The sequence below is a fragment of the Osmerus eperlanus genome, chromosome 18 (genome assembly GCF_963692335.1).
Source record: "Osmerus eperlanus chromosome 18, fOsmEpe2.1, whole genome shotgun sequence".
NCBI classification, from domain to species: domain Eukaryota; kingdom Metazoa; phylum Chordata; class Actinopteri; order Osmeriformes; family Osmeridae; genus Osmerus; species Osmerus eperlanus.
This window is the reverse complement of record NC_085035.1, coordinates 7,801,636-7,817,926: the sequence shown is the minus strand read 5'-3', so window position 1 is coordinate 7,817,926 and position 16,291 is coordinate 7,801,636. Positions and strand designations below refer to the sequence as shown.

At 39.6% G+C, this 16,291-nt stretch overlaps 1 protein-coding gene across 15 annotated transcripts in view; it reads right to left on the bottom strand.

Moving 5' to 3' along the window:
• The window catches only part of ppip5k2 (diphosphoinositol pentakisphosphate kinase 2), a 103,278-nt gene that overhangs the window by 29,043 nt on the left and 57,944 nt on the right, over nt 1-16,291 (bottom strand). For all 15 annotated transcript variants that reach the window (XM_062484399.1, XM_062484401.1, XM_062484402.1 and 12 more), the window contains exons 9-18: nt 12,521-12,642; nt 12,294-12,395; nt 12,066-12,152; nt 11,855-11,930; nt 11,652-11,761; nt 9,820-9,905; nt 9,513-9,638; nt 7,893-8,014; nt 2,124-2,306; nt 954-1,095 (exon numbers count right to left, since the gene is read on the bottom strand). In XM_062484399.1, coding sequence (XP_062340383.1) covers nt 954-1,095; nt 2,124-2,306; nt 7,893-8,014; nt 9,513-9,638; nt 9,820-9,905; nt 11,652-11,761; nt 11,855-11,930; nt 12,066-12,152; nt 12,294-12,395; nt 12,521-12,642 — 1,156 coding nt within the window. The remainder of the gene's footprint in view (nt 1-953; nt 1,096-2,123; nt 2,307-7,892; nt 8,015-9,512; nt 9,639-9,819; nt 9,906-11,651; nt 11,762-11,854; nt 11,931-12,065; nt 12,153-12,293; nt 12,396-12,520; nt 12,643-16,291) is intronic.

Genomic DNA, 16,291 nt, shown 5'->3' with positions numbered 1-16,291 from the left:
ATTTGTCACAATGCCAGCAACGAAGTTGTCTATGTCTGCACTGCAGCTACAATTCACGAAATCTGTCTTACTAATTAAACGCCGCCCTCGAATAAACGCTGCACCAAAAATGAACGTTATGTAATAAACGCTGCAGCGTTTATTTGAAGAAATACACTTGAAATACTTTGAAGAAATACTTGTTGAAGTCCCTATCTACACTCACATCTAACCGATACAAGGACAGAGGTTTGGGCAAAAAGTTGATTTAAGAAAACCGAGTTATATGCCGAATTCCCAGACCTAGTACAGAAGCAAAATGAAAATTGAGCGGAAGTACGTAGGATGCTACTCCGCCCCTGCCTACCGCCAGAAATATAATCATATTCTGTGGGAAACACTGATGTAAGAATACTTTATAAACTTTGGCAGTCATGAGTTCTCATTCAAACTGTGATTTTCCACAGAAAATTCCTCTGAAAGGCTAAACTTTTGACCATCGTTAATGAAGGATTATAGTTGGGTTTCAGAGCCAAAAAACTTTATGTATATTAGTGGAGTGATATGGGCCAACATGTCTGGCAATTGTATGGGTTGATTTACATGACACCACTAGACTGTAAAAAATAGGGACGGGAATCGTCAGGGACCTCCCGATACGATACTATCACGATACTTAGGTCGCGATTCTGTGGGTATTGCGATTCTGTAAGTATTGTGATTTGATATTACGATTTTACATATAATCTGTAGGATTATAAGCGCAACGTTTTTTTCTCTCGCATTGAATAAAATAATTAAAAGTAGGCTACAGACAAAATATTGATTTGGGAGGCAGCGTGGCGATTTAAAAATCGTCATTCACAAGAATCGCGATTCGTAACTGAATCAATGTTTCCCCCCATACCTAGTAAAAAAATTAAAAAGGACAGTAAGTCTTTTCTCCTAAGGTTTTATTGAGGGATGTACTGTACCGGCTGACTTTGGGTCCTCCATTCTCTGTCTGATCTGCAGAGTGAGGTTCTGGATGAGAGAGTAGACCTTGTCACAGGTCTTTACTGGGTTCTTGATCATCTGCATGGACTTGACCAGAGAGGTGCTGGTGGTTGGAGCAAGCTGGGGAGATAACAGAAGTTATCAACACAAGTGCCATACACATTTTACAACATGAAGAAATGGGGTCCTACATTCTAGGGGCCTGTACAGAACGTCTTTAATATAAATATAATAAATATATAATAAGAGCCATGCAAATATATACAAGTGCACAGCGCCCGTGATGCAGTCGGTGACACACACAGATTTCTGGAATTATACATAGTGCAGTGCCCATGATGCAGCTGGTGATGACAGTTCTTCTCAGTGGTTTTGGTACCTATATTTCTCAGATCACAATTGAAATTCTCTGTCATCTCTGAAGTACTTGTTCAACCTCCACATCTATTCTAATCAAATTGCCAATGCTGTGGTAGCCAACATTCATGCAAATGATTATATAGCCTTTATTTGTCTGCTGTTTCCTATGTTATAAATTGCTTATGTTATGTTGATCAAAATTTACTATATTGGTTCTCTGTTAAATTGTCTTACCACTACAAACATCTAAACATTTAGTTCATAACAGAAGTCATTACATGCACAATGGTTTAGCCAGTTGTCATAATTGTAGGCCTAATTCACCATACAGCACTTGTACATTTGCAATGTGCTAGCAGTTTTGACATCAGTAACCACATGAATTTGTGACAAAATTCACTGATCTATACTGAAAGTATATCCACTTTATATAGTCGTTCTGTTCGCTAGCCAGCCCATTTGAAAGCAGCTGATTAGCGTTTGTAAAAGTGAATTCGCTTCTAAATAACAAAACAGAATGGCCCTATTTTCCTTACTACGCTTAGTTTCATTTAATTGCGAATGTCTATGTTAATCACATTAGTTCAATCGCAGTAGCCTACTGCACTCTTGGATTATAAAAAGGACACCTGCAAAATATTAACTTTGCAGAGTGTCCGGTTCTTCAGTTGATCGTGGGACACTAAACCCATTTTAATTTGTTCACACACACACACACACACACACACACACATATTCCTGTCATTATTAGAGAGATATATATGTAAAATGTATTCCTCATTCCAGACCTTCTCATAGTCTTCAGCGGTGAAGTCCCTGTCCCTCTGCAGGATCTCATGAAGCCGCACCTTGACCTTCTGCTGGCAACTGTTGAGCGAGTCACTATCGCTGTCCAGTAGGCCGTTCATGTTTGCACTCTTCACCATTTGTACCAGGATGGGTGTAAGCTCCCCCTCCAGAGCCAATAGACCCTACAGACCAGTTGTAACAATCTTTTATTTGCCAGATCTGATGCACATTTATTTGGCTCTATTGCCATGTTGTTTGGTGAATAGGCCATTCAGTGACATTCACTCAAGGTTATGGGAGACTAAGGCCGAATCCCAATTCTCTGTCTTACCCCTACCCCTTACCCATACCCCTTAGTTTTGCGCGTTCACGTGAGAGTAAGGGCTATCCCAATACTCGTTTTGATCGAGGGGTACGGCTAAGGGGTAGGGGTTCGTACCCCTTAAAACCAAGTGTTTTCGGGAGCTTACTTGAAACCAAGGGGTACCATCCTTAAGTCTTTTTACCCCAATAGTTTCCTTCCAAGGGCCATCAGCCTTCTGAATGGACATTGATATGGACACTGATACACTTCTCACTAGTCACTTTACACACTGTCACTTTCAGCTACTGGTTGCACTTTCAGCAATACTGCACTATTGTACTTCACTTGTCTTAGGTTAGTATAGGTTTATGAGGTTAGTATAGGTTATTATGTGTATTTAGAGGTTTAGTATACTGTATTGAATATTGTATATTATTTGTATCTTAGGAGGTTTACTATATTTGAGCTTATCATAGATGTAATCCATGTTCTGTGTACTTATGTTATGCCAGGTTGCTTTGCATTGTCTTGTCCTAAGAATTTCAGTGCCCAGTCTGACCCTGTGTTGTTCTGTGCATCTGACAATAAAAGACTTGAACTTGAACTATGTGAATACTGCGCAACCAGCAACAATGACGGCCAGATCATCCAGAGTCCCATAAATGTATTTTAGGCTTAAATAATTGATTTAAAAATTACGACAGTCTTGTTTTTTGCTCTACACAGTCCTGTACATATATATTTGCCACCATGTTCTTAATTGAAACGTTTTTAAAAATCACTAGTTTGCTACACTAATGTTAGATTGCTGATTTGCACAAAAGTCCACGCATTTCTCTGACTAGCATTGAATGGACTCCATGCATGTCTCCAGTTTTAACTAAACTCCATTAGCAGCGAATTTCATTTGATATCAATACATATCCCTACTTGCTTTGGAGACATATATATATGCAGTGTTTCCCCTACCATTATATTAGAGGGGCGCCCCCCCCCCCCCCCCCCCCCCCAATGGCACCCCCGCCCCCCTGGAAGGTCAAGTTAATTTTGTATAAATCAGGTCTATAGCTTGCTCTTTTATTAAACAAACTACCTTATGTTATTTATCTTATTTACACGACGGCATGTCATTTCTGTCTACATGGTCGCTTGTAGTTCAATACTCGTACTCGTACAATATTGTGCTGGTGATTTGTACATGCAAGTCTGCATGTGTACATCATCATCATCTCTGCTGGCCAGTGCCCTCACAAAAGCCTCCCTGTCCCTGTCAGTCAAATCTGCTGGCCACAAACCTGGGTCAACATCCTTTTTATGACTTCTGTCTTCTTCCACCATGTATCTCTCATCCTCATCATCACTGTAACTTTCTTTCCCTTCTTCCTGTGCTTCTACACTTCTTCCTCATTCTAGCTCTACCTGAGAGGGTCCTGGCTCTGTAGGATGTACACAATGAATGTGATATATACATATATACTGTGATATATACAGTATATATAAACATATGCCATATACCAATAAATGACACTAACACTACAGAACATTGACCCAAATTAGGTACAGTTCTGTATCACCGGCACTTGATTACATACATTAGATCCAATAGATTGTTTGGTGTGTGTGTGTGTGCAAGCTTCTCAAATAAATTGCCCTTCGTGATGGGAATAATAAAGTCTGTATCTATAGATGCCATTTAACGGCCATAATTAAATCTAAATCAGGGTTCTCCAATCCTGGTCCTCGCTGTCCTGCATGTTTTAGATGTTTCCTTGCTCCAGCACACCTGTTTCAAATGAATGGGTTGTTATCAAGCTCTGTGGAAGCCAGGTAATGACCATTCATTTGAATCAGGTGTGCTGGAGCAGGGAAACATCTAAAACATGCAGGACAGCGGCCCTCGAGGCCCAGGATTGGAGAACCCTGATCTAAATGAACGTATCAAACTGGATTATTTTTATATTGTCTGTAACTTACATGCAGGCTGAGGTAAGATACTCACTGTTTCCAACTGTCCCTCATCCAGTACAGACAGTAGTTTATTTTTTATAATTTCATAATGATCATTATGTGAGAAAATAATTAGTTAGAATTTCTGTCATTAATAAATATTTCTTTTTCTTTTTTGTTATGGTAAAAAGAGCAAGAGAGACAGACAGATATCCCCACAGACTCCCTGGAATGATGTTAACTGGCATGTTGTTAACACAATGTTGCTCACCTACTTCACTGGGACAGGGAGGGGTACAGTTATGGGGAGACTGGGGTGCTGCTGACTCATCTGTTGTTAAGTCTGCTAAAAGGGGGAGGGAGTCGGGACAATGATTTAATATGAATATCTTGCTAAACGTTTCCCTGTACTAATTAAATGTTGATGAAATGTAGGCTAACACTAGTCTGTAGCTAGCTAGCTTATTTCACTATGGACATTAAGCCAACAGGTTAATACCACAGACTACTGGCTAGTGGCTACCCACCTTTTTTGCTGAAAAACTGGGTTACAGATTGAAAACCTCTCCTTTGGCTTTCCTCTCTCTCTTTTTTCTCTGACCTTTTTTGAAAACCTGATTTATATTTACTAGGCGACATTGTGATCACTATTTCTGGCGAATAGCGCGTCTACTGACTGCACCTAAACACCGTCAGTGATGCTAAGGCAGGAACAAACCATTTCATGTCAATACAGGGGGGTGGTCGGTCAATATGGATGTTTACTTTTTGGTCAATGGGGATATTTAACTTTTATTGACAAACAAGTAAAAACAAAGAGATCATTAATTGTATTATTATATTTGAAATAAACTCCTCAAAAAAAGTTCGGAAACGTTATTTCGGTCGATTATTTCTCCCCATTTAATAATACCAATTGGTATTGTATTTTATACCGTTGGAAAGCCTGATTAGTCACCTGTACAACGAGGTACAACTTGTCAAGATCGTGCATTCGTGGAATGAGCAACACAGCTAACTGTGTGGGTTAGTTAGTTAGTTGGGCCTTTGTATTCCTCTTGGAACATAGGCCATTGATGAATTGTTTCCACCCTCTGTCCTGAGCCATCCTCTCCAGCTGTTTCCACGTCAGCCTCTTCTTCTTGAATTCCTGCTCTGTGCTCCTTCTCCAGGGGCCTCATGTATAAAGGATTGCGCAGCTTTCATACCAGGAGATGGCATACGGCCAAAACTCGAAAAGTACCTACGCACAGAAATAGTCACATGTATAAAACCGGTCGTACGCCAGGTCCTGCGCACCTTTCCTTTATAAATCACAATCAACGTGAGATTGACCGCACGTGAACGAGCCACTGACCCCGCCTTTCCTCCTCCCATAGATGAATATGCAGATGAACTATAAATGCGCTCCTGAGGTCATTTCGTTGTCTGAATTACCGTATTTCTTCGAATAAACGCCGCCCTCGAATAAACGCTGCACCAAAAATGAACGTTATTTAATAAACGCCGCGGCGTTTATTAGAAGAAATACGGTGACTGTGAGATTGAGGTTCTGACAACAGAGGTGGAGGCGAGAAAATGTGTCCTGTTTGTCGGCCTGTCATCGGGTATTAGCGACAAAAGAAAGTCGGCGGAGTGGAAAACTGTCACTATTTGCGCCCTTTCTTGTTTTTAACCTGTAGCACTTTGAGATTTAGCTAAATGTAAAGTGCATTACAAATAAAATCATTATTATTATTATAGGGCCATAAATGATGTGGGTTCAGAGAACCGGACCATGGCAGAAATTAAGAAGAAATGGTCCGATGTAAAACTTTAAATGAAGAAACGAGTGGTGGCGCATCATAACAGCATGGCAGCTATAGGGTTAGCGTGACATGCATTTCCTGAGTGATTTTGTCATTCATTGACACCCTCAAGTTTAACATGTTATTAAGTGGTGGCGGATTAAACAGAAGGCTATATAGCCTTTCCCGTTTTGGGTTTTGGGATTTTGATGTGATCATCCACATTAATGATCAAACTTGTATTTTTATGTTTTTTGAATAGTCAACGTCATAAACGTAGTCGTGGAAACTTTATTTTGTAATGTTTGGTCAGTTTCGGCACTTTTCAGTTAGAATTCGCCACGTTAAAGAGCCAGACAAGACTTTGCGGACCGTCCGCACATTCTCACGTCTGCTCAAAACTTTCCGTGACGGCCCGCACATTCTCACGTCAAGTAAATCTTTATACATCATAAAGTGTGCTTGAAAACCAGCGTACGCAAGCTTTTTGTGCGTACGCAACGTTTATACATGAGGCCCCAGGTGTTTTTGGGTCGTCCTCTAGCGCGTTTGCCTTGTGGGTTCCATGTCAGTGCCTGTTTTGTTATTGCTGTTGTGTTTCTTCGTAGTGTGTGTCCAATCCAGCTCCATTTTCTCCTTAACAGCTGTATCTACGGTTTCTTGTTTTGTGCATTCCCACAGGTTGATGTTGCTAATTGTGTTTGGCCAGAAGACTCCAAGGATGCGTCTTAGACAGTGGTTTATGAAGGTTTGTAGTTTGTTTGTGATGTTAGTGGTGGTTCTCCAGGTTTCGGAGCCATAAAACCGCGTGGGTAGCGTCCCAAAATGTTTTGCCAAAATCCCCTACAATATTCTTCTGTTGGTATTTACTTTCATTTTGAGTTGCTTGGTGGATTGGATGATTGCACTCTCCCACAGTAATAAGGAAAAAACAGGGGACCTCAGTAGCGTGTGGAAGATCCATACGCAGCCACAACAGCTTGGCACCTCCTCCTCATGGGATCAGCTTGGGCGTGCTGTTGTCGCTGCGTATGGATCTTCCACACGCTACTGTGGACAGTGTAAAATGAATAAAGTGTAAAAATATGCCAATATGTGTTGTTTTTTCCTTATTACTGTGCCTTATTATTCCTTATTATTACGGTGGGAGAGTGCAATCCTCCAATCCACCAAGCAACTCACAACGAGAGTGAATACCAACAGAAGAATATTGCAGGGGATTTTGGCACATTTTTTGGGGCCGCTACCCACACGGTTAGCTGTGTTGCTCATTCCAAGAATGCACGATCCTTACAAGTTGTACCTCGTTGTAAAGGTGACTAATCAGGCTTTGCAACAATATAAAATACAATCAATTGGTATTATTGAAGGGGAGGAATAATCGACCGAGATAACGTTTCCCAACTTTTTTTGAGGAGTTTATATATATACTCAATGATGATGGTTTATATGATATTTAATACAATTTAATTTCATATGAGTTTTTACCAATTCTTTTGGGCCCCTGTCAGGCACGGAATCCTCCTAACCTTTCCCCCCTATACGGCGCCCCTGGGTAGGGGTAAGACAGAAAATTGGGATTCGGCCTAAATGTCACAGAATTTGTTTAGGGTTTGCGAAATAGCTATCTCCTAAAGAAAAGCAGTATCTGACAATCCTGCAAGATTGGTTTGAAGCAAACAGACATGTTATGATATTTTAAGACCTTGTTGCAGCCATGGTGTACTGACCTTAGCAAAGGCTGCTGCTGTCATCTGTACCCTGCCTTCATCCGAGGCGTAGATCTTCAGATCGTGGCGATACGTACTATGTAGTCGTAGCAGGCCACACCCAGGAAATCCTGCATAATCCCCTGCAAAAGTGCAGTTGTTTTAAACAAACATCCGATTTATTTATGAAGCTAACAAACACAGGTTTAAGTCAAGAGCAGGGCCCCGTTCGTCGTAAGGGTTGAAGCTAAGTTAATCAATTGTCCCTTTAGCCCGTTAACATTAGCGAGATGAGTGAGAACAGAAAATATCGGTTCGTCAACGGCTGATCCACATCCAAATCATGTGGTTAATTTCAATCAGGCCATCCGAGCAATTATCATGTATCATATCATATATTATCATGGCTAAGTCAAACACCGCCGCTGCCAGAGCAAGACAAGCAGCTTGGCAAAAAATAGCCGATAAGCTATAAATGCGAAAGTTTTGGGGAAATGTATAGGCTCATCTTAAGTGCCTCATTACCCCAATCAGATCACATTTCTTTAAATGTGCCTGCTGGCAGTAGGCTTAATGGAAATTAATAATCGAATGAGATCTTGCAAGCGAAAATAATTATCTCAACTCTTTCAGAATAAGTAGGCTAGATAAAATCAAGGCCAAAGAGTATCTAATTGATACGAATTCATAGACACTTATGAGGATATGTGTAGGCTGCTGAGCTTATATCATGTACTATATATGTGTATATGCATGTAGGCCTATGTGTAAATCCCTCTTTGATTTCATTGACTGGGACATGGCCAGGGAATATAATGAATTGATTCATCAGCTGGTTAAGCGCCAAGTACACTTTTCTTACAGCAACGCATGCTGCGGCTTTGCCAATGTTTTCTGCATCGCCTATACTGTATAAAAATGTAGCCTATACCTGACGCAAAAAACCTCAAGTCTATGCAGAGTCTGAAGCACAGTTAAAGTTTCAAGTAGCTTTATTGTCAATTTCTTCACGTCAAGACATAAAAAGGAATCGATATGACGTTTCCCACTCTCCCACAGTGAAACATATAAAAAGCACAGGCACAACAGATAAGACAAGACATTTCCTAAAACATAGCGTTACATATTCACATACAGCAGCATAAGCTCATAATAAAGCATAAAGCTTGCTGCGGCGTGTGATATTTGCAATGTACGGCCCGAGAAGGTCTTGCAAATAAATGAGTCCTTGTCCGCTGAATCGATATCGCTCAAACAAGAACTCATCCGTGTGAAATAAAGGATCTTGGCAATCGCAAAGAACTCTATTGGTATGGAAAGCTAATCGAACTAAAATATAGCTCCTTGGTCAACTGGGTCTCTCAAAAAGGGAGCTGCCATGTTATTTTCCGGGGGTGTGGCAAGCTTATCCAGCTACACTTACGTTAGCCTGCTCTGGAGCAGGTTAGTGCTAATTGATATGTTACTATGGTGATTTATCGAAAGTTGCTTCCACGAACCAAAAAGAGGGGCGTTTTTTATCTTAGCCTGAAAATTAGCTCGCTAAACCGATTAGCGAGCTACGACGAATACCCCCCAGATAAGATACGTAAAGTAGAGACAGCGGAGTTTGGTGTATTTAGATGGGTTTCAAGTTCTTACCTTGTCCTCCAGGGTACATACACCGGAAGGCCCTGCCCAGCTCTTCAGCCTGCACCCGGCCTGCTGGGGTCAGCTCTCCACCCCACTTTAACACCAGCAGCAGAGATGGGTCATCTCTCCGGATGTCTGGGGGTTAAGGTAGAGATTGAAAACAATAAAAATAATTCTCATGAATTTTTTGTTTATCTTTGGTCTCAACTCATGAGACCAAAGGATAACTATCAAATAATAATGTAAACCACACATTTGTGATGGAATACTGTCACATACTAGGATATTTTGTTATTAACTTATGTAGCCACGTCACCTTCTTCTTCACTAGATGTTTTGGGACACCCATGTGGAAGGTAAGTCAACTGGACCTTTCGATTGATTCCTGAAAAATGGCCGTACCTAAAAATAATATTTAGTAGAATAACTTATCGGAACAACTTAAATCAATATTGTAACAATGAGCAACATTTCAGTAATTGGTACCAATTCCAGTGACATTTCACGGTACTCGATACAATGTTTGATATCAAAGCAAAAACAAAAATAGGTTACTTAACAACTCATTTGTTGACTTAACAGTCACCTACAATATCTAAAGCTGTAGCCTACTTATGACAACAACAGAACATTAATACAATCATGATGCATGTAGGCCTAAAGGCAGAAAATGTGTGTGGACTGAGTGTAGACATTAAGCAAACTCAGCAGATGACTTGGAGATCATTTGTAGAGCTAATATAAATCTTGACTTGAACATAATTTATAAGTAGAAAAAGTGGATTCAACACGCTTCATGGGGCTTTTAAAATGTTGGTTGCGCTAGAAGCAAAAAACGATAACCCTGTTGTGCCCTCTCCTTTCGTATGCCCCAGTATTAGGTAGCATTTGCAGTTTACTGCAAACCATAAAGGACATGAACAGTGAAGTTTTCAAATTGGTTTCTGGTGATTGACGATATTCTCATTGTCATCTGCCTCACATCCAAAGTATTTCCATACGTGGCTCTTCCACTTTCTTGTAGAAAACTTTTAGTGGAGTGTTGCCAAAGTAACGACTTTGTCACTAGATTTAGAGTCTTTTTACAACTTTTCAGAGAGCCACAAGCTACTTCTGGTGAGATGTTTTTGGCAACACTGTGCTTGTCAGCGTCCGACTCTGCATGGGTCCTACTGTAACTTCAGAAATTCTGGTAACGTACCGTTTTTCTTTTTGAGTACCGACTTGGTACCGCTATATGTGACAAAACTAGTAACAATGCTGTTATTAACAGTGGTCAGTAAATACTAGGGGTGCAACAATTCAACAAGCCCACGGTTCGGTTTGTATTGCGGTTTATGGGTTACAGTTTCAGTTTCGGTTTGGTTTGTTTAGCACATTAGGGGGAAGAAAAAAACATTACCATTTCAGTGTTCTCTCTGTATTTTCTCTGCATGAATAACATTGTCTTACATCCAGAGATTTGTTAACATAATGAAATCAACATTATTTCTGAGGATTTTATCGACGACCTTCGCTCCATCGCTATTGTCAACACTAAATCCAAAATGTTGCCACACGGGTGACTTAACCCTTGTGTTATCTTCGGGTCATTCTGACCCATCACTCATTGTGACCCACCGTCGTATTGCGACAACTTTACCACATACAAAAACAAAGTGAAGCATTTTCTTTTAACCGTTGGGCTGTCTCAGACCCCCCACATTGCAAAGGTTAAAATACAATTATTTTTATTTGTTTTTGTATTGGGTAAAATTGGGTAAACACAACGATGGTTCATAACGAACCATCGTTGTGTCATGTGACCCGAAGGCAGCACAAGGGTTAAAAGACGATGGTACATCCTAAAACGCTAACCTTTCGCCTCCAACATGCCATCTCCATTCTCCACACATTCTTAAATTGCCTAGCTTCGTATGATTTGCTCCAGTTCCTTCCACTACGTGACTTGTCATTGATATACTGACAGTTCATTGGACAGGTACTCTCCGGGAAAGGGTACGGGAAAGGACAAACGGTGTTAGGTTGTGATCCAAAAAAACGCGGCTTACATGTAAAAACCGGGCCGTGGTTTGTGTTGAACAATTCGCTTTTTCGGGTTTGCACCCCTAGTAAATTCACGTATCTGAGAATTTAAGATAGCCTTACATTTCAAGTACAGTTTTCAGTTGTTCCAGTTTTGCTTTGGATTCTTCGATTTCAGAGTCTGTGTTCTGTCCCAGTTCCACCAGGAGTTGTCTGGCAATATCTAGGACTTCCTATTTGTGAAAAAGATAAAATGACAAACTGTAAGTAAACTAAAGTCTAAACTCTTGAAAAACAAAAATTAAGAGACTTAAAATCGAATTTACCTGTAATTGCTTTGGCTTTTTTAACTTTAGTTTTCCACTTTTGTACCCATCACATTTCTCAAAAAGATCAAAAAACCTACAGTGAAAATAAAATACAATTTCATTAATAATTAATTATATAATAAATTTGGAGAAAAAAAAAATCTGTTGTGTAGTGGTGACTTTTAGCAGCACATCTAGTACATTGCAACACTGTCCATGCGTCAGGTACCTCTGATGGCGAACCTCCATCTTCATTTTCTGTTTGGGAGTTCGGTCCCCATGCCGAATCACTGCAATGACACACCTCAGCTCCATCCTGCAAGTGGAAAGTCAATGGCAGTGAGTCACACACCTTGTGAATCAAGGTCATTTGAAACCCATCCAATTTTTCCGGTTGAAGTCACTATGCACTACGTATACTGTAGGTATATAAACTAATGTCAATGGTTGTTCATACATTGTTCCCGAGGTAGTGGGAACAATAGGGATGTCCTCAGCCTCCAGAGGAATGGACCAAGGTATCTGAAACTGTGGGGCTAGCTCTCTCATGATGATGTTCCTACAGAGAAAGTCAAAAGGTCAGGCTCAAATGTCAATTAGTAACAGGTATCTGAAACTAGCTCTGTAGAACCAAACTGTTCAACAATTACAAAATATCCAGGTAATGTCAGTAATTAATATAACCCTAGGATCTTGGCGCAGTCATCGTAGTACTTCATGGAGTTCTTCACAAAGCTAAAGCCGTTGACATCACAGACATACGACTGACCATTAGCACGTAACAGGTCAAATCCACAGACCGTTTGCTGAAGGAAAAACGAAGGAACAAATGTTAAACTGCTCCCTTTATGAAACACACATGCATAACATTTAAGCAACTTTGACCTGTTAACAATCCTGTCAAATTAGCCTAAAACACAATCAAGGCACACCCAAAGTAAATTGAAAGCTGTTCTTGAATAATTTGGAGTACATGCATGGTTGTGGTGCATTTTAAAAGGTGACACAGCAGTCAGAATAATTGTAAGTGCAACTGGTTTTGAGTAATAGAAGTTTGAACACATTGAAATAGTAAGTTTTTTCCACTTGAATTCCTTTTTGCATACAGATGCCTGCGAGTACTATAACTTGGAGGTATTCACTGGAAAACACAATGGACCCACAGTATTAAGCCTTACCTAGTCCAAGTTCAAATGTTACAACAATACCACAAATTGTTTTTATTTACACTTGTTTTTCAAAAAGTACCCTAGGTAACCATGGCCAAATACTTTATTCATACTATTATAAAAAGGTATTACTTTTCATAAAACTCTACTGAAAGGTGTTACTTAGAGCTATCATATCCCATGTCCAGATCCACCATTAGTATTGCTGACACAGAATAACTGAAGCATAAACACATAAGAGAGCTTTATCTGATTCATCAGTATTTATTTCTGAAAGTTCCCCGGACTATTAATCCCTGTTATTATAATTGATGTACTTGAATAGGATGTACTATCATTTATTTGCATTTATTTGTATTATTATTTCTACTTTATCTTTCCCAAAATACTGCTTGGTTTGTTAGATTGATGATTAATAATAATATTAGTTTTTTTTAACTATAAAAAAAGTATATATATATATATATACACAAGACTCAAGCTTTCACACCGAGTGCATTCTTTCTTCTTGGTCCAAAGGTGTCAATAGTTACCAAATCTACACTGTTTACCTTCTGTGCAAGGACACACAAAACATGTAGCAATTGTGAGAGAGCTTAACACTTTTAAATTGAAGGCTAAAAACTTCCCCCTACACCCCCATATCATTGTGTTCATAATGTAATTGGCTATACGACGTGCCAGTCAATCATATAACCAATAGCAAATGGCTTGCTCCTTTAGACAAAGGAGGGTGTATTTCAGGAATATTTATAAGGGAACCGAAATCATGACCAAGTTTACGTGAGTGATTGGACGCTTCAGTCAGCAAATTTAGAATGATGCAACAAGAGTCCATGGTTTTTATGGATGTAATACATTGTTTTGGACAAAATATTTTACTTGATTGGATCGTTTGGGCCTTTGACAATGTCACTCAATACTGTGAGGCTCGATAGGTGAGTCGTCTCAGTTCTGTTTTTGTTTATTTATATGTTGGTGTTCAGACAAAAACGTTGATTGTACCCGCTGTTGTTACTGTATCTTGAAATGGTTTACATCAATAGAATCACAAGAATTTTAGCTTTCCAACGACATGGCATGTAAACACAGCAGTTTTGTGCATCGCGTAGTACAACCCCAATTCCCAAAAAGTTGGGAAGTTGTGTAAAATAAAAAACAGAATACAATGATTTTAAAATTTCATAAACCCATTATGTTATTCACAATAGAACATATAAAACATGTCAAATGTTTAAACTGATGAAATGTACCCATTTTAAGGGGAAAACAATTTGGTAATTTTGAATTTGATGGCAGCAACACGTCTCAAAAAAGTTGCAACGGGGGCAATAAAAGGCTGGAAAAAGTAAGTGTTACTAAAAAATAAACAGCTGGAAGAACATTTTGCAACAAACCAGGTTAATTGCAAACAGGTCAGTAACATGATTGGGTATAAAAAGAGTATCTTAGAGAGACTTTTGAGAGACTCTTAGGAGTCAACAAAACAACAAAAAAATACTTGTAGGCTTAAAGGCGCACACGATCATCCTCACATTCTGTTCCTGTCAATCCTGCATGAGGGAGGGCCGAGCCAACTCACACACAGTCAGAGAGTAGTCAAAACTCGGAGGAGAGCCATGACAAATCAATGCATTTTTAAAGATATGTGGTTACGGTCGAGTATGATTTAATTTCATAATTTAATTCAAATTGCTTTCACACCCATCATAGTCAAATTCATAGTTAAAACATGTATTTTTTAAAGAGCCGTTCGGGAGCCAAAAGAGCCAGCTTTTTTTGGTGAGCTGAGCCATACGAGCCGGCTCACGAAAAAGAGCCGGAATGCCCATCACTAGTGGAGAAGCTGACCCCGGTAAATTGTGCTACGAACAAGCTAGCCTAGCTGCTGTTGCTAGCCAAACTTCACTGAGCAGCACTTGTGCTAGCTGCTGCATCATTGGATATCAGTGGAGAGGAAAATGACGTTTCCTTCATTAGTTTCAGTTTGGCAACTACTTGTTTACTCTCCTCTTTTGTCTTTCTCTTTTGTGCTCCGCTCGGGGAGTTGCGTTTCATTTAGCAAATTGGTTTTCGCATTCACTTAACTCTTCTACTGTCTCATATTAACCAACTGAAATGACGTGCTTTGCTCCGCAGTTGCTGCAATCGATGGAATAGTTCACAGTAGTATCGGGTGGGAGGGGAAGCCTGCGTTGACACAAATAGAATAAACGCTCTGTTGGTATCTTTGTTGATACTTTTGGTGAAGGTTATGACTTTTAATGGATTTGTATTATTATTATAGTTATTATTGATCATATAGTATTTTTATGGTGTCTTTCAAGGGGCCCCGTGGCAGCTGGGGGCCCCAGGCGGTTGCCTACTTTGCCTAATGGGTAAGTCCGCCCCTGCATCCAGGCAACATCTTTTTCAGGGAAGGCCTTGCATATTTTAGGAAGACAATGTTAAACCACATTCTGCATCTGTTACAACTGCATGGCTTCGTAATAGAAGAGTCCGGGTGCTGAACTGGCCTGCCTGCAGTCCAGAAATTCCACCAGTTAAAAACATTTGGTGGATCATGAAACAAAAAATATGACAAAGAAGACCCGGGACAGTTGAGCAGCAAGAGTCCTGTATCAGACACAAAAGGGACAACATTCCTCTCCCCAGACAGATACAGACTGTTGTTAAAAGAAGAGGGGATGCTACACAGTGGTGAACATGGCCTTGTCCTAACTTTTTTGAGACGTGTTGCTGCCATCAAATTCAAAATTACCTTATTTTTTCTTTAAAATGGTCCATTTAATCAGTTTAAACATTTGATATGTTTTATATTGTGAATAACATAATAGGTTTATGAGATTTGTAAATCATTGTATTATGTTTTTTATTTTATTTTACACAACGTCCCAACTTTTTGGGAATTGGGGTTGTATAGTACTAATCCTGTGGCCTGCCTGTGGCAGGTTAAATGCAGGCCTTTATGGTGTAAAATAATAAACTTAAAATTGTGTTAATTTTGGATGATTTATATTCATTTGATGCATTCATAGAAAGTTAACTAAAAACAACAGGACAGTCAAAAAGGACATTTAATTTAAAACCTCAAATTCACATGCAGACAAAAAAAAAATTGGTATCAAGAAATGATGGATCCCATTACTTTTTCAAGCTCATCTCTTACTCAGGCCTCGACCATTCATTTATCAGTTTCACACTTTAATCTTAGTCTGATTTTAAGGATCGTAATCAAAGTTCCAGACATCTTGTTTACAACTGGGTACAGATGTGGATGTGTGTG